Source organism: Priapulus caudatus, unplaced genomic scaffold (assembly GCF_000485595.1).
Source record: "Priapulus caudatus unplaced genomic scaffold, Priapulus_caudatus-5.0.1 Scaffold1153, whole genome shotgun sequence".
Classification (NCBI taxonomy): Eukaryota; Metazoa; Priapulida; class Priapulimorpha; order Priapulimorphida; family Priapulidae; genus Priapulus; species Priapulus caudatus.
The window spans coordinates 76,261-96,662 of NW_014578214.1; the positions used below are offsets into that span (position 1 = coordinate 76,261).

Here is a 20,402-nt window from a genome sequence, read left to right on the forward strand (position 1 = left end):
ACAGTATTACCGTGTATTTATATAATATTACTTATTATAGTGAGTGTTTGAAAAAAAGACCTGAATTCCATTCTCGTAAAATGACGCGATACAACTAAACATGGCAAAAAGATGTTGTTGTTAATCCTACATTATTAGTATATTTTAATTGTTTTTAACACCACTGTAACGCAATTACTCCATGATTCTTGGTAATACGTCGCGTAGTTAAGCATTGTTACTACAAGTTACAAAATGACGTTCCTTCAGGTACTGACAATGACATTTACTTATCCAGTTATCGTTACTTTCACTAGTTCGAGCAATCTGAATCTGTGAATGTGAATTGGGGCGTTGATAGGTACACCGTATAGTGTGGGAAACACTGAGTAGGCAGGTGCCTTCACGACCGGACGATGTTCCCGTTGTAACCTATCTCTAGAACTATAGCCATTCGTTCTGCCACAGGGCTATAGCACAAACTATGGTCCCAAGGATATAAGATTAAGAGCTGTCCACATTTGCACATTTGCACATCGCCACATGTCGCACATTGCGAAAATGAATTGTGGTCAGCGCTTCTATCCATGAACCCAAACTATGTTGAAACTGGATAATGGAACTGCTCCCAGTCCCACTGCTCCCACGAATAACGGCTCACGGAACGCTAAATGATCGGGCTTTTTAACACTACGTCAATACGTGTTAATAAATAGAAATTAGAATAAAACATAATAATAACACAATAGACTAAGAATATAGTCTATAGTTGTAGATACATTAATAATAATGTCATTATATTAGTATATTTATTGAATTTATACTTATATAGTTATAGATATAGTATAACACCATATAATTATGCAAACACATAAATTATGTCATAATAATATATAATGACTATGATAACACTATTCACTAAGTTCACTAACAGTAACAACAGCTTCTGCACATTTGCTTTTTAACACTTTTTATCTACATGGACCTCTTACCTATCTTTTTGAATACTTTTCACAACTTTACACCATGCATTTATTCATTTATTCCTCAAAGTCTTGGCACTACTTGTAAATTCGGTTCACTGTACCACCCCTATACAGGTAATAATCCCTTTCAAATACTCGCATACCGTCATCCGAAATGTAGGCAAAAACACGGGGGCAGCCCATTATTCATGCATGGGGGGGTTAACTGGTATTTTTTCTAATTATAAACATGTTGCATGGCAAACTTGTAATCAGCGCCAGTGCTATACCCACACCCCCATGAGTAATTGGCTGCCCTCGTTTTTTTCTGTAATCCGTTCCTCGTGGGAGCAGAGGGAGCAGTATCGTTGTCCAGTTTCAACATAGTTTGTGGTGTGGCAGAGCGAAGGGCTATAGTTCTAGAGCTAGTTGTAACCTTAATATTGTGTTGGGTTATAGGGAGGGGTGTACATTACAAACAATACATAAATGTGCATTACCACAAACCTTTGGCTTTGCTCAATCCTAGATTGGGACCCATGTATATATAGTTTGCATATATGCTACACTAATCCGGGGTGATAATCTAGGATTGAGCCCAAACTTTTGTATAAAACTTGTCTAAACATAAGAGGTGTCAGGCCTTTAATTCAATCTCATCGATGTTACGGTTGAACCTATCAACCAGGGTTGGTTATACATAAAGAGGCACAATGGCGCACCGCCGTTGTCAAATTTAACATCACCGTTGTGAAAATGTTCTAAGACATTCAAATTTTTAAAATTGAATGCGAGAGGGGGAGTTCCCTCTCTCCCTCTCTCCCCCCGCGTCTACCTGCAGCGTCCGCATGCATTCCTATGGCACGCCTTTGAATCCATCATGCACCTTTTTTTCCCAAACTGGCCATTGCCTCCTTTGTCTAATTTCCCCTCAGAAGAAACTCTGTCAACTGTAGGCAACATGAAGCAACATCGGTCATGGAAGCCCAACAGGACTTAACTCATTTTAAGTGCAACCCGTCAATTTTTGTTGAGTGTTTCTGGCCTCAGCAACATTTCAACAAGATTATATTTCTCATGGTATTACTAAATACATGCTAGTTGGCACATTTTATACATTTTTCTATTATTGAAATGTTTCTGGTTAACACACTAAACGTAATCTACACACTACAAAAAAAGTAACACTGCAATACTACACAAACTATATATTGGACAAATTTTTTACTCTTTTGCACCTGTATGTAAATGCCAATAAAAAAGTACAAATTTCTACAATAATAATAGGTGAAATGTTCTTCTTTTTTCCTAGTGGCGAAGATTCAACTTTTTTGATAAGGAACTTGTCAAGGTGTCTGATACTGAACAGCAGTTTGATCAGCTCAAGGTATCTAACTTATATTATGTGTATATTCATAGAAGCTACATTATACCTGTCATTAGTTATATAGTGTGGTACACAGTAGCATCGACAAGTGTTATCAGCCTCGTACAATGGATGTGGTTAAGAGATTAAACTATTCACACTACATACTATTAGGTGGTAATGGTGATATTTGTAGTTGTGATTTAATTGAATTTAATACTAGTGATAGTGATTTACTATTCATTATAAATTTTACCAATGCTTTTTTGTCTCTTTGCACTTTCAGGACTATGATATATCGTGTTGCTCTAGTGGCCGCGGACAAATTATAATTGGTGACTTCAGTGGTAGCATCCATTTTGTGGACAGACAGTTCCATGTACACACACTAAAGGCATTTGAACTTAGAACTACACATCTTTATCAACTGAAACAACATAATATTCTTGTTTCGATAGGGGTAAGAATGAGTTATTATAAGTGATATATAATTTTATGCAATTCGTATGCACATTCATAAAAGAAGAGCTAATTAATTCTTTTCATTGCTGTAGTGGAATGTAGGGCCTGATCCTGTAACTGAACCTTCATGCTTTATTTCTTCTTACTATATGTGTGCAACATACGTATAACTGTAAAGGACTTTAGAAGTGTCAATTGAGATGTGTTGGTTATATATTCTGACATAGCTGTGGTTGTACAAGGTGTGGTTGTTCTTATACACATGTATGTATATTCCATAGGAGGATGAAGTTGGAATCAACCCTCTGGTTAAGGTTTGGAACATGGATAAGGTATCAAACAACTTGCATATTTCCAGTCAATTTAATCGCTTAATTTTAACTGCTGTATGAATTAGTAATATCACGAACATACACACATATAGATATACATATAGAATGACATAAGAATAATAGTGAATGATAATAAAATGATGAATATATAAATATATTCTATATATGTGTACATCAAGAGTAGATAATAACAAAGAGTGAGACACCCGATTCCCGCATTTTTAACCGATTTTTCTCATCAAAATTTGCCACCAATAAAGAAGCAAGTGTATACGTTCCTCAGCTTATTATGACCACTAATCACTCACCTTCGTGGTACTGATATTCGTTTACATATATTTGCTAGCGTATTGCTGTAAATCGTAATCTTGCACGAGCTGAATTCGCACGATTTACTGCTGTTGTTGTTAGGTGTTTAGACAACTTGAGAAGCTGTAGTGGCGCCAATATTTAGCAACGGACTGCTTCCAAATCATTCGTGCCCCGATAGGGGTTTAATGTACTTTATTACCTGCGCGTGCGTAATGTGATACTTACTGCAAACTACTACAAAGAATATTGTTATTATTGTATTATTACTTATGTAAGATAGTATGTCAATTTCTTGTGTTGCAATCACAATAACTGAGCGCGTCTCGCGGTTCCTCACGAGATCAAAATTCGAAATTTAGATTGTCTCTCAACCCTATCGGGGCACGAATGATTTGGAAGCAGTCCATTGCTAAATATTGGTGCCACTACAGCTTCTAAAGTTGTCTAAACACCTAACAACAACAGCGGTAAATCGTGCAAATTCAGCTCGTGCAAGATTACGATTTACAGCAATACGCTAGCAAATATATGTTAACGAATATCAGTACCACGAAGGTGAGTGATTAGTGGTCATAATAAGCTGAGGAACGTATACACTTGCTTCTTTGTTGGTGGCAAATTTCGATGAGAAATATCGGTTAGAAATGCGGGAATCAGGTGTCTCACTCTTGTTATATTATCTACTCTTGATGTACATGATATTAGCACACGGCGATTCTTAGATAAGATGTATCATGTGCACTCCCGGCTCCCATTTTCCAGATGGACAGGGCCGGTAACCCCATGTGCACCCGGATAGTCCGGGCGATCCCAGGAAATAAACCGACGCCTGTTTCCTGTCTCGCCGTGCATGAGAATCTAAATTTCATGGTAGTGGGCTTCGCAGATGGAAGCGTCGTGCTCTTTAAGGGCGATGTGACACGGGAAAGGTTTGTATTCTACATATAATGCAATAATAAGTAACATGTAAAATATTTTAATATATTAGTAACAGGAGTGAATAAAAACACAACATGTTTTTATGTACTCCTGATAGTAATAATGCCTATTGGCCTATCTGTCTGGTATGGTTTATAGATAGCTAGAAATTATCAGAATTGCGATAGGGGATATAGGGATTAAGCTTGACGTTTAGTCACTCACTTTATCTTAAGTACCTATCGCTTACTCCAACGTACATATATTTGAGTGTTATCGTAAGCAGCAACCTCTGCTGGAATGCCCACGTCGATTACATTTGTAAAAAGGCCACTCGCTGCCTGAGCATGCTACACTGTTCTCTTTCTTTTGGTGACACTAAAACGTGGTCCCCAGCCTGAACAAGCATGGTTCACTCTATTCCTGAATATGCCTCACCCTACTGGTCCCTCACAAAACTGCAACACATTAGAATGCATTTAGCACAAAGCTCCAAGATGGGTCACAAAAATCTACAATGCCAGTTTTGAAAATATTTTTACAAATCTCATATGGGCATTGTCTTTGTGCTCATTTTGTCTATACCATACATACTCATAAGCTTTTACAATGAGGATATCTGTTCTATGGACCATTTGTGATATATCTGGTAATTAAGGGTGGCATTCTCCTTTGTCTCAGATGAGGTAAATGAGTCGGTGCGATTATATGCATGTTTTCAGACATAGTAAGCACAGGATTCTGCACCAATCTCCTCATCCAGTCACTGGCATGGCATTTAGACAGCTGGGCAAAAACATCATCCTATACATTGCTACCATGGACACTGTGCTGTCATTCAATGTCTCGGTTAAAGACAAGGAGACTAAGGTTTGTGATCTGCTATTTGTGAGTAAAGTTGTTTTAATTGTGTTGATTGTGTGTGTGTGTGTGCGTGTGTGCGTGCATGCGTGCGTGCGTGTGTGCGTGCGTGCGTGCGTGCGTGTGTGCGTGTATTTTGTTAAGTTCATATATATATACCGATTTGTCCATATATGCGTGTAGTTTAGAAGAATTTGAATCGGATTTGAACTGAGATTGTATGGCAAGTATATTGCTAGAAATATACATTTGACTGTTCTAATTTTTGTTTGTTTCTGGTCATATCATAACTGCAGAGTAGAACATTTAAAACACACATTTTCCCAGTGAACTTTAGTTATTTCTATATTTTATGAATTATGTATGTATCTGTAAATACAGAATGTCTCCTCCAGGTGAAACTGACTTTCGATTTTTAAATATTATTGTGAAAATAGCATTACTGTGGTTTTTGAATTTCAGCAATTGCTGGACAACCATGGCTGCAACCTCAAGTGTTCTGTACTCAGCGATGGTTCGCAAGAATATCAGTTCATCATCGGCAGGCCAGATGTAAGTTCTGCTATAAATACACACGACTTGATTGTTAAATTCTATGTTTGCTTATTATTGTTTTGTTCGCATTGTGAAGTGATGATGATGGCAGCCTCAATTTAAAAACGTGTTTTGAAGGAGTTGTAAATCATTGTGTTACTTACTGAGTTACTCGTGTTATCGCGGTCACCAGTTTTATCCGACTCACACATGGCAGGAAGGGCATTACATACAGTAGTAGTGGTAGTGGTAGTAGTAACAGTAGTAGCAGCAGCAGCAGCAGCAGCATCAGCAGCAGCATCACTAGAAGCAGCAGCAGCAGCAGGAGGAGGAGCAGCAGCAGCATCACTAGTAGCAGCAGCAGCAGCAGCATCACTAGTAGCAGCAGCAGCAGCAGCATCAGCAGCAGCATCACTAGAAGCAGCAGCAGCAGTAGCAGCAGCAGCATAGGTTGTAGTAGCAGCAGCAGCAGCATCAGCAGCAGCATCACTAGAAGCAGCAGCAGCAGCATAAGTTGTAGTAGCAGCAGCAGCAGCAGCAGGAGGAGGAGGAGCAACACTGCCAACAGCAGCAGCAGGAGGAGGAGCAGCAGCAGCAGTAGCAGCAGCAGCAGGAGGAGGAGCAGCAGCAGCAGCAGCAGCAGCAGGAGGAGGAGAAGCAGCAGCAGCAACAGCATAATTATATTGGTGTAATTATATGGGCATTTATTATAAGTGCAAGATAATGAAGGTGCACGTCGGGTTTCCACAGGCCGTGTATTTCTACCAGCCGGAGGGGCGTGGCGCTTGCTTGGCATTTGAGGGTGAGAAGCTACAGATGTGCTGGTACAGGTCATACTTGGTCGTTGTCTCCAAGGAGGCAAAAGCCGTTCCTAAGGCTCCAGTGTAAGTGGCTGCAAATATTGTAAGTACTGTAAGTAATTAATTAATTAAGTAAATAATTAAGTAAATAAGTAAGTAAATATTGTAAGTACTGCAAATATTGATGGAAGTAGTGTCTAAGGTAAGCATGTGAGAAGCACCTTTTCGACATTACTCGGGTGGTTAATTCACTTAGGACTTCACTGCATGCTAAAGGAGTTGGATAGGTAGTAGTTGCGAGTAAAAGTTAGCTTTTTGTTACGAATGTTTGCTTAATGAAATGGCATGAATTGAAATGTAAACATTACAGTGAGACCAACATGTTTTTTGTGTTTAAAAAAAAACATTTTAGGGATGGCCAGCCACGAGAGATGAACATACTCACAATTTATGACATCAAGAATAAATTTATTGGTGAGTTTGAGCCCCCACTATTCTGCTCTTCTATCTTTGACCCATTCTGGAACATCATTTAATTGGTACCCAGAGTAATTAAAAACTGTTTGCAATACTGTTAGGATAATAATATGTTGCATAATTTTATCAGAGATATCAACAGCAGTCATTATATCATTAAATCTATATGATACTGGTATTGTGTATGAAGTGGAACTTCAAAAAATAGGATTATTACGTGATCATGACTAGTGCTTCTGTGTTTAGCATACTCGGCACCTTTACCGGCCGTCACTGACGTCGTGTGTGAATGGGGCTCTCTCTACGTGCTAGCCGGCGAGCAGAAGGTACATGTAGATAGCAGCACCTTCAGCACCATCATGGATATGATTAGGCAAACTTAAACATGTGCGAACAGGTTCCTTCGTATGCCCTGCTTGCCTATACACCTGCATCCTGAGTGTGTCGCAATAACTGCTTGTATCAATTGCAGCTATATCATCTACAAGAGAAAGATACGCAGACAAAGCTAGACATGCTGTTCAAGAAGAACCTTTATGTCCTAGCAATCAGGTATTTGTACACCTGCTTATTCTTCTGCTGTTATTGCCTCTACTAATTATTAACAGTGTGTGCTGCAGAAAGAGTGTAATTTATAAGTAACCTACACATGCTATTTAAATTCTTACTGCAATATAATTATTGAAATCGTAGTGGAATAATTTTATTCTAAACTTGCTGTACTGATTATTATACTGATCGAGCACAATTATTATATGACATGATGTAATCAGTATTTATGTAGAGGTATATTAAATCGGATGTATATAAATAAATGTATTTATGTATAGATAAATATATGTACAGACGTGTGTAATGGTTACACTTCTTTAGCTTAGCAAAGAGCCAGCAGTATGATGAGCAAGGACTAGTTGACATCTTCAGGCAGTATGGAGATCACCTGTACAGGTTAGAAAATTTCCGTCTGCATGTTGTGTCGTTGAAAAGCAGAGAGCCATTGTCAGAAACATGGCAAAGTTACAAGTTTATATGCAGTGTATAGAGGTCCGGTCTACGAGACAAATTTTAAGTTAAAACTAATGTTAAGACAGTGGGCCAATGGGCCCAGAGTAATAGTCAACTGTTCGTAGTAATTATGGGAGTAATGCATAATAAATGTAATTTTTAAGCAAGATAGAAGTTTTTATTCTTTAAGTATGCTTTACATTTTGTTATATTATATATTTCATTTTGTAACGTTATTATTATTTGTTTTATACATATTTTTAACGTATTTTTAAAGTTTATTAACATGGCAATATTAACTGCTACCTAGGATATATTCACTGGTCATAGTCCTTTTTTAAATTTTGCAGTAAAGGGGATCACGAGGAAGCGATCGTGCAATACATTAAAACCATTGGAGTTCTTGAGCCTTCATATGTGATACGAAAAGTAAATACACTTGTGTGATTAGATTTAGTTCATTGTTTATGCTTTTAACAGTTTAAAAAATGTAATTTATGACATGGCGAATTATCAGTTGACATATACAGGTTAAATGGCACTACGTGATATATTGGGGAAAAAAAACAATTTCATTGTAACAAGAACCTACGGCCCAATCCTAGTTTAGCCCCACCCCCGGATTAGTTTAGCACATATGCGAAAACACATTTGCGAGGTCCCAAACCATCCTAACCTATGGCATACTTCCAATAATGGCTTACAATTTTACGAAACATATTGTGCTGTGACGAGAGACGATGATGGAGGAGTATGCGCGTCTCACTTCATATTTATTTGTTCCGCGCAGTTCTTGGATGCTCAGCGGATACACAACCTTACGCGATACCTGCAGGCGCTGCACACTCAGGGTCTGGCCACCGAGGATCACACCACGCTGCTGCTGAACTGCTACACGAAGCTCAAAGACAAGCACAAGCTCGACAAGTTCATCATGGTGAGCTGCGTGAGAGCACGTGGCGGTGCGCAGAGTTGTACGTGGCGGTGCACAGGGTTGTATGTGCTCGTGCGCAGAGTTGTACATGGCGGTGCGCAGAGTTGTACGTGGCGGTGCGCAGAGTTGTACGTGGCGGTGCGCAGAGTTGTACGTGGCGGTGCGCAGAGTTGTACGTGGCGGTGCGCAGAGTTGTACATGCTCGTGCGTGCGTCTGTCACACCCTAACCTGTACAACATGCCTGGCATAACTAAGTACAACTAATCACTATATAAGTATACTATACTAACTACTAACTACTATATTATAACTAACTATTATATTATAACTACTATATATATACATATACATATACATATACATATATGTAACTAACTACTAACTAATATACTATAACCAGTACAAGCATGCCTGACAGGGTATTAAATTTGGGCAGCAAGCAACAGTGTTTCGGCCTATAAGGTGGGGGGTGGGGGTGGGGTGTGGGGTGGGGGTGATCGTGAAAGGACTCAAGATGACAAATTTGGGGGTCAAAGGTCAAAGGTCAAGATGTGTAAACGGAGGTGGAATATTTCCCATTTAACTTAAGGTATAGGAGGAAATACGCGAATTGCGGAACAAATCTGATGGCTCGACCTATGCTCTTAAATATCGGTATAAGTGGATGGCAGGAACGCCATCGCCAGTGCGAAATTGGAGGTCACAGTCAAAGGCACGTGGGGAAAAGGTCAGATATCAACATTTTCTGAGACATGGCCTAATGGACAGAGTGAAAACTTTTTGTTTCAGCGCTGACCTAACATTTTATCACTTTATTGAAAGGACCATGAAATGTGCTTTCCACTGACGCGTACGAAGAGTAAGTGTCTGATAAATTTTGACCTCAGAGGAGGTAAAACATGGATTCCTGAACTGCCTCAATGACTTCACAGTGTGCATATTCATGCACATCCATAATCTAGAAAGCCAATAACCCAATAGGCCAATAAGCCCAGATAGCCGAACGCGTACAGCACGGGTGTCACGGCTGAAAGGTCGTTGGATCGAATCCCATCTGATTTTTTATTATTTACCTGTTTTCTGTATTTTTTTTATCCATTTAACCATTTTTTTCTAATTAACGCAAATATTTACATGATTTATTTCTAACAATTTAATAACAACAACAAAATTTTACAATTAATTATTATTATTTTAATAGGGTTAGTGTTAGGGTCACAATGCACCATAAAACAGGAGTTTCAGGCACGCGATTTGTATCAACCAATGGGATTTGGGAGGTATGCAGAATGCAGAAGCTTGCTGAAATGATGTGTACGCAACTGCATATCTGCATATGTGCGCCCAACAAAGGTGTCACTACGCACGACTTAAATGTTACGTTTATAACCGTAGCAACAGACCTCAGATGAGCCCAGATGCTCTGCGGCTCTTGTTATATTACCATGCCCATTGTTGCTTTTCACTTCAATCCTTTGGAAATCTATAAAATCTATAATGACTCTCAGAATGATGGTTACAATCGGGTACAAAACACAACACCATTTTCATGCAGTTAATGTTACAAAGCCAATGGTTGTTTAGAACCAGTGGGTTCGTTGTCATGCTGCCGTAACGTCATCACTTCAGAGCTCTATATACAGATTTTACTTATTCTAGGTATACAAGGATTCGATTTGCAGGGACTCTAGGTTAGAAGTGGCAACAGGGACAGTCTATGTTTTACGTGTTTTCGATTTAAAATGTTAAGATCATATTCTATATTCATTTATATTATGTTTGCTGTATGGAAAATAATCTGCTATGTAGGCAACGATTTAGATGTATTAGCTGTCGTTATTTTCACCGTGTTTTTTTGTCGCAGACAAAAAGCAAAGAAGAAGTAGACTTTGATGTTATCACAGCAATAAAGGTGAGTATTTAAAAAGTTGTAAGTAAAACGTTTAGTAATGTAATCACCACCTGACACAACTGCAATCAATTTAAAGTTCAAGCTATATGGCATGAAAGTAGTACGTACTTTGCTTGCATCTGAGAGCTGTGCTTATGTATTTCTTATGTATTTCTGTTTAGGTATGCAGACAAGCTGGCTACCATGATCATGCCCTGTACCTGGCAGAGAAGTTTGATCAACATGACTGGTACCTTAAGGTTCAGCTAGAGGACATTAGAGATTATGCTAAAGCGCTGAAGTACATCGCAAATCTGGATTTCTATGAGGTAAAATATGGCATTCACCGTAAGGCGCAGTGTGTTAGATTTGAAATTTTGTTAACAAAATACAATGCTAGCTGGAAATTGTATCATAGTCTATAATCTGCTCTCATTTCTAACGTTATAGTATACTATAGTTATTATTACTGTACTGACTCTCTTTAAGGAAAAACGTCTGAAGTAGGGAGGTGTGATGAGCTGCCATTGCTACATTTCTATCTGCTACTTGATGTATGCTATCCTAACATCTGCACACAAGATGCGTTGTTAATTACACTCCTTTGTTTTACAGGCGGAGGCGATTATGAAGGCTCACGGGAAGATGTTGGTGAATGAAGCGCCAGACCAGACAACTGAACTGTTAAAGACGCTTTGTACGGACTACCGGCCAGTCAACAGTAAGTATTGTTGCCAGAGAAGCGATGGTGGTCGGTGGAGAGTCAAAACATCAAGTTTTGTTGCATCAATGGGTATTGGTATCAGAAACAGAATAACATTGGTAATGTAAAATTGTTGTCCCCATGTCTTTAAGTATAACGCATTTCGGGTTCGAAAACTGAAGCTAATTTGGAACATCCGATAAATCCTCTGATATGCTTTAATTGCCTAATCGATATGCCTTAATTTACAGCGGTGTTTACTTTTGACAATCCCAACACAGTCATGCTGTGTTTTCACAGCTTAATGAATACGTCGCCGAATTGATCGAGTTTACCTGCGTATTGGGGCCGCTTACGACACGCTTAATTAACTCCAATTAGCAACCATGGTTGAATTGCCTGACATGCCTTCTGAAATTCCTGGAGAAAACCCTATGTACTTCTGTTAGTATCAACAGCGATTGAAGTTATCATAACTCCTTTTCTCGCTTGCCATGCTCGCATTCAGTGTGTTTACAATCATCGTGAATCATAAACTACTTCTTTGTCTAATGCTGGACAAGTGACGAGAACAAGCGTAATATTACAAGATGCTCAAATTGTAATCACTTTTGTTTGCAGTGCCCCTGGTTGATGATAACACGTTGGATGGTAAGTGACTAGAAGCTAAAATTTCACACATTTCTAAACTATCTAGCACTTTTTTTTGGTTCGTTTGCAAAAGAACATCGCACCTTTTAATATTCGTCAGCAATCTTTGGCGATACAAACCAGCCATGTTTCTCTTGTTATTAGTATTATTGTTGTTGTTGTTGTTGTTGTTTTGTTGTTGTTATGTTTTACATCTTTTTATTAGGATCTGCACCACGCAGTGTTCTGCAAGCCAAGCCAGACGAGTTCATTCACATTTTTGTCAACAATTCTGCAAAGCTTAGAGAGTTTCTCGAACACATGATAAAGGTATCTTGAAAGTCACGTACTCACAGTGCAAACATTTACTTCAAATGTCTGTCAATTCACCTAGCAAAGAATATAAGCGTAACACAAACATTTATTAATTAATCTAGAAATAGAGGGAAAGTACATTCTCAAAAGATAAATTTGTTCTATATTTTTGATAATTTTTAAAAAAATTGTTGAAAAATAACTTAAAGTAAATATTTCCATAACTGAGTTACACACAGGCAGAAGATGGAGTCGCTGTTTTCCCCGCATTATTTTACACGTCGATGCAAACTTCTTATTTGAGGAATCTTCTTGCTATTATTCTGTCTCAGGTGCAGCCTGGTAGTTCTAGCTTGGTGTACAACACCCTAATTGAACTCTATCTGCATGATGTCGTGCATGAGGCCTCCGCGTCGCAGCGCAAAGTAAAGGAAGAGAAAATCCTTGGAATGCTTCAGAACCCAGCGGTATGTTTTACAGGGACTTTAGGCTGCGTTTAGGTCAGGTCAGGTCAGGTGAGGTTAGGTCAGGTCAGGCATTTAGATGCTTTCAGGCACTTTTAGCCTGGCCTTTACAGGTGCTGCAATTACATGACTATTCCAGCAGACCATACCTGCAAAAACTGTGTGCGCCCGGCAATGCATTACTAAATATAACAATAAGTTGTGAGCACCCTGTAACAGTGCATGCAAGCCATGTCAATCATTAGTGGGGTATTGGGCCTAAGTGAGAATGCATGAGAATACCTAAATTCCAGATTGTGTCCTTTTAATCGCACCGGAAACGACTGTCAAGAAATTGTCGAGTCGTTAGCTTTAAGCACTATAACTGCAGTAATGCTATTTAATGATGTACAACCGTGCAGATTTTGAGATCTCGTTTAAAAGTAATGACAGAAATCTGTAGGGATTTCACTCATATCTCTTTTTGTGCATGATGTTTCCATGGAGTACTTAATTTTTATCACGTTGTCTTCAGTGCACTCATAACGTATAAGGCTATGATGTCTACTTATTATAATAATTGCATTTTAATATCATTTCAATTTATTTAGCAGATATCATCTTCAAGTTGGACATCATTTGCATCAGTTATTTATATTCATTGTCATGTTTGCAGGCTGGTTATGACATAGACCAAGCACTCGTACTGTGTCAGATGCACAATTTCAGACTTGGAGTTCTCTACCTGTATGAAAAGTCTAAACTGTAAGGCGGTATGCTATTGTATAATATGAAGTTGCAGGTGTATACTAAAGAAATATTTTTATAAGCAATATCATGAAGTAGACTTAAAAGTAAGTTGTGGGGTAGAAGTTAAATCAAATAGAAGGTTATAGCGTATCATAATGGTTGATTTTAACAAGTCAAGGAGCATTAACTGCCAAAATATGAAGATGAAGATGATGTAATTTTATTATCTTTAGGTACCAGCAAATTCTCAGTCACCACATGGAACACAAGGAATACACGAACATTGTAGATACATGCAAAAAGTTTGGGTGCGTATAAAATACAAGGTTTTACTCCACTTTTTTCCCCAATTTTTTACTACATTCACTAATTGGAATCATCTGATTATTAACTACTGGTACTATGCATGGTAAATTATAACACACTGGTTTCCCTCATTTAGGACTGAGGAACCAAACCTGTGGGTGCAGGCACTCTGGTATTTTGCTAAGACAGAGGATTGCTACAAGACCTATCTTACTGAAGTGTTGACTCAGATTGATAAGAAGAATTTGTTACCACCACTAATGGTGGTCGAAACACTGGGCCAGAATTCAACTGCTACGCTAGCAGTCATAAAGGTAACCATAACCACATTTTCATGACACGTATTAAATAGTAATAGAGCAAGTAAGTATTAATGTTGCCAGTAAGTAGTTAAAGGGAAACTTAACTTGATGTAGATCAGTGCGCTCACAGTTCTTAGTGACAATAGATAAACAGAGAAGACTAGAGACAGGAGGATGGGGTAACTTGGTGGTTTAGGGATCTGAGCCTAAGGTGGTAAAACCACTTTCTGTATTTTACACCATGTGTGCTCGAGCTAACATGGCACTTCTCCCAACTCGCTTCAGTTAATCCTGCCAAGAAAAGAATACCAGTGGAACTTTGGCAGTACAGTGTACCCCCGAGATACGAATTTTATTCGTTCCACAGATTTGTTCGTATCTCGAACCCTATATAGGACGTACAGCAATTTACGTAGAGCAAGTGCAATCATGAGAGCACAACCACATTCAATGAGTCACGTACTTATACTGACGCACCAAAAGAGCGCGCGCTAGGCCTATGCCCTGATTGTCTGACTCGTAAGACATTTTTTAGAATTTTATTCGTTTGTCAAATACATTACGTTCAACGCGAGGTCGTTTGTATCTTGAAAATTCGTATGTCGAGCCGTTCGTATCTCGGGTGGCCACTGTATTGCTAGGCCTGTATCTCACCCAAGTGAAATGCTTCAGCAGTTTTTGACCTTAATCGTTATACTAAAGTCTAAATTCGTTCTCTTCAGGATTACATCATGAAGCGACTAAAATTGGAAAATGATGAAATAGCTGAGAACGAGAGATTAATTAAGCAGTTCAAGGAGGAGACAGTGAAGATGAGGGGACAGATAGAGGAGTTGAAAACAAGGTGACTCTATATAGAACAGTGCAAACATTCATTTAGCAGTTAAATGAGTTTAATAGTTATAATCGTGAAGTTTATTTGCTATAGATTTAAGTACAAGTCTTTCATGGAGTATACGATAACCGTGCAACTTGGAAACTAATTGTCCAGTGACTTTAAGTCGAAGAATTTTCTGCAGCACTTTTGTGCTGATTTCTCGGTTACCACTTATCACTGGAAAGCCCATGATTGTGTATTTGTTTGTTGCGGCGACAGTGCTCAGATCTTCCAAGTATCAAAGTGCAGTGCCTGCAACCACCCGTTGGAGCTACCCTCAGTGCACTTTCTCTGTCAGCACTCGTACCACCAGCAGTAAGTGTTTGCTTATCAACTGTTTCCTATAAATCAGATGCGTGACTATTCTTATCTCATGAGCACTAATATACTAATATACACAGTCTAAGGCGGAACTTCGAAAATGTGAAATCGCTACCCGTACAACTCTTCGAATATTACATGGAAAAGTAGCTGTATGAGCTGAAATGCAAAAGAAACGTTTTTTTTAAATGAAACAACACGAAAACAATGCCGTGAGATAATGTTGTGCAATGCTTTGCGTTTCTATTGATGAGCACCAACGAGTATAGGCAATCCCTCCTTCACGTAGTGCAGAACGATATTGAGCTTTTTATCCATAGTAATTACTTTGTTCGAGTCGAGGCAGAAGGCCGTGAATGTGTTTGTATCGCTGAGGAGCCTTTTGACACCTTTAGTGACCAGGTACAGGTCCATTCCGTCGGTTTCCCTTGCCAGTATTGCCCCTGCAACAACACACGTGATAGTTGTTCTGTTCATTCACACCTGCAGTGTGTCCGATACGTTGCAATAAACTGTCGCCGTGATTTGTCGAAACTGTCGATAAAAATCATGCAACTGCACACAACAGTCACTATAAAGCCAAAACTGCATATATATATATATATAGCAGTATCCGACACGCACGCACGCACACAATTATTTGAATTTGAGATTACCTTAGAAATATCCCATGAATGTATAACAGTAAGTCTTGTGAATGTTAAATTTTTTGTTTAATTGCTTAAATACTTGATATATCCATCTGGAGTGAGTGACAAGTAACTCTACTCAATTGACATTGTAATAGGGGCATTCTAAAAAGGTTGTTCAGCATCGAAGTGCCACAAAGTCAACGATTCACTTGCGTGCGCACGGGAAACATGTATAAACGGTCGCTAATTTCCATGACCTAGCAACAATATGGGTCAACTGTAGGTAGTTTGCCAGTATTACCTGAAGTTATTTCAACATTTGTGCAGTGACAGACTGTCCTGAAGAGGCGTGTAGTTTCGATGCAGTCGCGGCTCCTGAACAGGTTGTTGAAGGTTTCGTTATTAGGTATGGGATTCCTGCATCCATCGAGAATCAGGTAGACGGTGTCGTTGTCGGGACTCTGCAGTAGCTGCCCGTCTAGTTTCTTGTCCTTGACTTGGATGTTTGTTGTTTGTAACCACGGCGGATGCAAATGAAGTCGCAATTAATTAACGTGTAACCACTTTAAAAGACACGCTTCTTAAGCACGTTTAGCACGAAAGATAGAAATGTGTTAATGGTGAATTTGTGATGTGAATTAATATATGTTATGTAAACTTGTCAGTTGCTGGCGTTGGCCGTATTCGCCATCTGCGGTGCATGTTTACAAATATCATTGGAAAAATAATGCAGCACTTATGCCCAAATTGATATCCCTCTGGATGATGACTTTAGTTATTAATGTTCTATAGCAATCGTAATGAAGGTGTATACCAAGTCAATGGTAAAATATAACCTTTGGAATTGTTTCGAGGTGGTTTACAAATAATTGACAAATACCGTATACGTACCACAGGTTATTGGTTGATTATTACGATTATAACGATTAGAGGAAGTTAAAGCCACACACGCCGTAAGTTGCAGTGCAATTATTATGCTACTGATCACTACACTCTTGCATATCATCATCACTGAATGTTCGTTAATGAGCAAATGATTAACACTGCAAGTATAAACTTGGTTATGTCAGCCTTTTGAATGTCACGTCGAGTTTCTCCCCAGATTGATTGTGACCATGGGTACGTCCTATTTGCGTTGAGTAATCTCCAGATTTAAACGGAAATATTGCGTACATAGGGGCCAAAACGAGCTGTAAATACTGATAACAAGTGTCGCGCAGCAACATCACCAAGCTGGTTGGTGCTCCCTACTAGTACAGCTGTACCGTAGTTGGAGTTTGGACGCTCTCCAGTTTCGGGCGAGCGTCCAATCTCTACGGTACACAGCTATGTCTACAATGAACACGTAACCAACGGCGACTCTTGATGTGTCAGAAAAAATGTGAATCCCTGGACAAATTGACCAACTAGTATCATATTTTTACATTGCACGTTTGGTTTTATGGCCTGGAACTTTACACTTTGCGCAGAAAAGGTGGTAGAAGAGCGGCGCATTGCTAACACATAAGAATTCCTCTTATTTCTTAAAAAGACAAATGTTTGTTAAAATTGCTAACATAGGCCTACCCATTACTCGGTTACATTTTTACATAGATAACTATGGTTGAAACTAAAATGAATATTGCTGCTTTCAGCTGCTTTGAGAGCTACGCTGACAACGAGCAGGAGTGTCCAGCTTGCCTGCCTCAAAACAAGTAAGAACTTTAGTATAGACCATATTCTGTTCACTATGCAATTGTGGGCTAGAGTGTCTGGAGGTTGACCAATCGATTTGTCACTTGTAGTTGTATCATTTATAATTGTCTAAATTTAAACTAAGATTTAAGAATTAATAAGTCACTTGTCTTTGGATCCGATTGGTGGTTGTCCCACATGGCTGAACTTAGTTATACTATTTCTGGAAATTGGACGATTTGCTATGGTATCCCTCTTCATACGCAGTGACGACTGCAGTTTGTTTCGCACACATAGCATTACCTACAGAATGATACTGATCAGTAATCACCCTAATGTAGTTTTGGATCTTGGTGAATCCCAACTCTTGGATGAAAAAGAGCTGCTGTAATACAAAGTGCTATGTTGATGAATTGTGTTATACGTGTGATATTTTCAAATTTGAAGTGTGCTGCTTGAATTAGCTCACAACTATAAAAACACAAACTGATAGCGAGTTATGTGTATTACTTCATTAATTCCTCTTCATACGAGGGAAAATAATTTTAATACAATATTTGGGGATATTAATGTTTCTTGCTATACCTTTATATCGTGCCAATGTGTCACCTTTTATTTATGCACTGATTGGCAGGAGAGTCCTAGACAGGATTAAGGAGCAAGAACAAAGCCGAAACCTTCACGACCAATTCCATTCACAGGTATAGATCCTGGCCCACAAACATGCTGACTCGCTTAAAAGGCTTGTGCACAACTTCTCTGTCATCGTTGAAATTTCTTGCACTGCGTTGCTTTGTGTGCATTGGTAGAATCAACCCCGTGCCTTCCATACAAAAAATAAGTATCAACTGGACAAAATATTGCTTTCTCTGTATTGACCTGATAAACTTCAGGTTTCAGTGTTCTTTCCAGGAATTTCAGAAGCCATGTCGTTTAATGATAGATGGGTAGGGTATAGGAGGGAGTTGTGCCTATTGGGGTCAATTACACGTGTCTTAAGCGGGCCCCAATACACAGGTAACCTCGATCAGTTCGGAGATGTATACATAAAGCTGTGAAAACACACATGAAATGACTGTGTTGGCACTGTCAGATGTAAACACAGCTGGAAGTTAAGTCATGTCAGTTGGGCAAGGCAATTCAGGCGTTTCGGGTGAATTATGGGACGTCACAAATGAGGTTAAATGTTAAACATGCGTTAAAGGCCCGGGGAGAACCCCAGGGTTTCCAGTTGAGAACTCAAAGAATAATATTAAAGTGATTATGTCACCGTAACTAGTAAAAGTAACAAAAATTGTCCAATTTTTCACAAAATGTAAGTGATTCTGTTCACTTTTTATGGTTAAATTGCTGCATTATACTTCCTATTTTGTTATTCCTTTCGATGTGAACAAACACTCGTGACATACATAGCACATAGCAAGCATTTAATGTTGTGATCAACATTATCAAATCGCCCAGATTTTTTGGATTTTTAACTAGTTGAAAAACAATATCAGCGATTTAAGGATACATTTAATGGCGTTAGTACTTACTTTTCATGTAGGGAATTTTTGTGTGCAAATATACACCATAGAAAATTCGTGATGTAGTCAATTTAACTTGTTTTACCGTTTACAGTCAACTGTCCGTCGGTCTGTCGGTCTGCCATGTACAATGTCTATGCTTCAGCTGCAGAACGCTCAAGATGGCTTCGCCGTCGTAGCCGACTACTTCAGGCGGGGTGTGTTTAACAACGCCACACTGGTCCCAGACCCCCAGTGCCAGACAAAGCCCCCGTCCGGCTTGTCACGCGCGAGGGACACGTTGGACAGGAAGTAGGAGCGAAAGGGCAGACGTGTAATCATGCGCAGAAATTGCGAAATCGATCCAGTTGCCATTGTCGTCGAAATCGTAAAGAATTACGTACGTGTTAATAAACTCTTGTGTGTAAAAAATTTATTTCGATAATAAATAAGAGCAGTACGCAAGACCGGATGAACTCATTTTCAAATACTGTACATAATACTGTATAAATATGTGTGGATGTATATGATTGTAACATGAGAAATTGATTGTTCTCATGTTGTTACTGCACTTCTACTGTTTGTTGTGCTTATCATTAAACTATTATATACTGATAATTAGAAAAGGACATTTCAGATATGCCTACATATATAATTCTGGACGATGGAGAGAGATTGTTCAGTTATATTAACATACACAAACGAATGCCACCAGGGGCAGAGCGTGGGCAACTTTTTCTTCAATGCAGCCACAGACGTGCGATGCAAAAATTATGCAAAATATTTCATGTCCAATTTAGCACTTGTGGCGATTGTCAACAGGGTTGTCCAGCCTTGCTGTAGAATGTAGATGGTGGAATGCTCTTGGGTTGTTGTGGAAGGTCAAAGCTTCCGTAGGTTGCTTTATGTCCGTACTACTTTGCTGTCACGTTGTTCTATCTCCTGTATTAAAGATCAAAGATGTGCTGTGATAAAATGCTGTAACAATTTTTTATGTTAAATTAAAAAACACCGAGTACAAAATGTAGAATCACCAATGCAAATTGGGTTTAGGGATCCAATGCAGATTTTGAGAAGAAAGAAAATATAAATGAGAAAAGTGAATGT

The 20,402-nt window shown here is 38.9% G+C and overlaps 2 protein-coding genes across 2 annotated transcripts; one reads left to right on the forward strand and one right to left on the reverse strand.

Annotated features, from left to right (window-relative positions):
- The first annotated feature begins 90 nt into the window (after window positions 1–90).
- LOC106815589 (vacuolar protein sorting-associated protein 11 homolog) lies at window positions 91–20,271 on the forward strand. Its single transcript, XM_014820067.1, has 28 exons — window positions 91–249; window positions 2,257–2,331; window positions 2,597–2,770; window positions 3,054–3,104; window positions 4,179–4,345; window positions 5,057–5,204; window positions 5,658–5,747; window positions 6,480–6,613; window positions 6,942–7,003; window positions 7,253–7,332; window positions 7,479–7,558; window positions 7,880–7,954; window positions 8,362–8,440; window positions 8,802–8,948; window positions 10,811–10,858; window positions 11,020–11,166; window positions 11,453–11,558; window positions 12,162–12,191; window positions 12,397–12,500; window positions 12,818–12,952; window positions 13,605–13,693; window positions 13,912–13,986; window positions 14,121–14,298; window positions 15,009–15,130; window positions 15,383–15,478; window positions 17,751–17,810; window positions 18,425–18,491; window positions 19,462–20,271. The coding sequence occupies exons 1-28, from the start codon at window positions 235–237 to the stop codon at window positions 19,609–19,611; spliced, it is 2,784 nt and encodes a 927-aa protein (XP_014675553.1). The 5' UTR covers window positions 91–234; the 3' UTR covers window positions 19,612–20,271.
- On the reverse strand, window positions 15,482–17,255 carry LOC106815592. The gene is made up of 3 exons (XM_014820071.1): window positions 17,008–17,255; window positions 16,418–16,612; window positions 15,482–15,927 (listed from the first exon to the last, which is right to left on the reverse strand). Exons 1-3 carry the CDS (start codon window positions 17,123–17,125, stop codon window positions 15,728–15,730), a joined length of 513 nt encoding a protein of 170 aa, XP_014675557.1. The 5' UTR covers window positions 17,126–17,255; the 3' UTR covers window positions 15,482–15,727.
- Window positions 20,272–20,402: the final 131 nt, after the last annotated feature.

What these genes read in the sequence shown, in the direction of transcription:
- LOC106815589 (XM_014820067.1), top strand. An exon ending in TCATCATCGGCAGGCCAGAT is followed by an intron (nt 5,748 to 6,479) that starts GTAAGTTCTGCT and finishes GGGTTTCCACAG; the next exon opens with GCCGTGTATTTCTACCAGCC. An exon ending in ATAGAGGAGTTGAAAACAAG is followed by an intron (nt 15,131 to 15,382) that starts GTGACTCTATAT and finishes TTGCGGCGACAG; the next exon opens with TGCTCAGATCTTCCAAGTAT.
- LOC106815592 (XM_014820071.1), bottom strand. Translation starts at nt 17,125, where the DNA reads ATGATGATATGCAAGAGTGTAGTGATCAGTAGCATAATAATTGCACTG. An exon ending in TAATCAACCAATAACCTGTG is followed by an intron (nt 16,613 to 17,007) that starts GTACGTATACGG and finishes CAAACATCCAAG; the next exon opens with TCAAGGACAAGAAACTAGAC. An exon ending in AAATGTTGAAATAACTTCAG is followed by an intron (nt 15,928 to 16,417) that starts GTAATACTGGCA and finishes GTGTTGTTGCAG; the next exon opens with GGGCAATACTGGCAAGGGAA.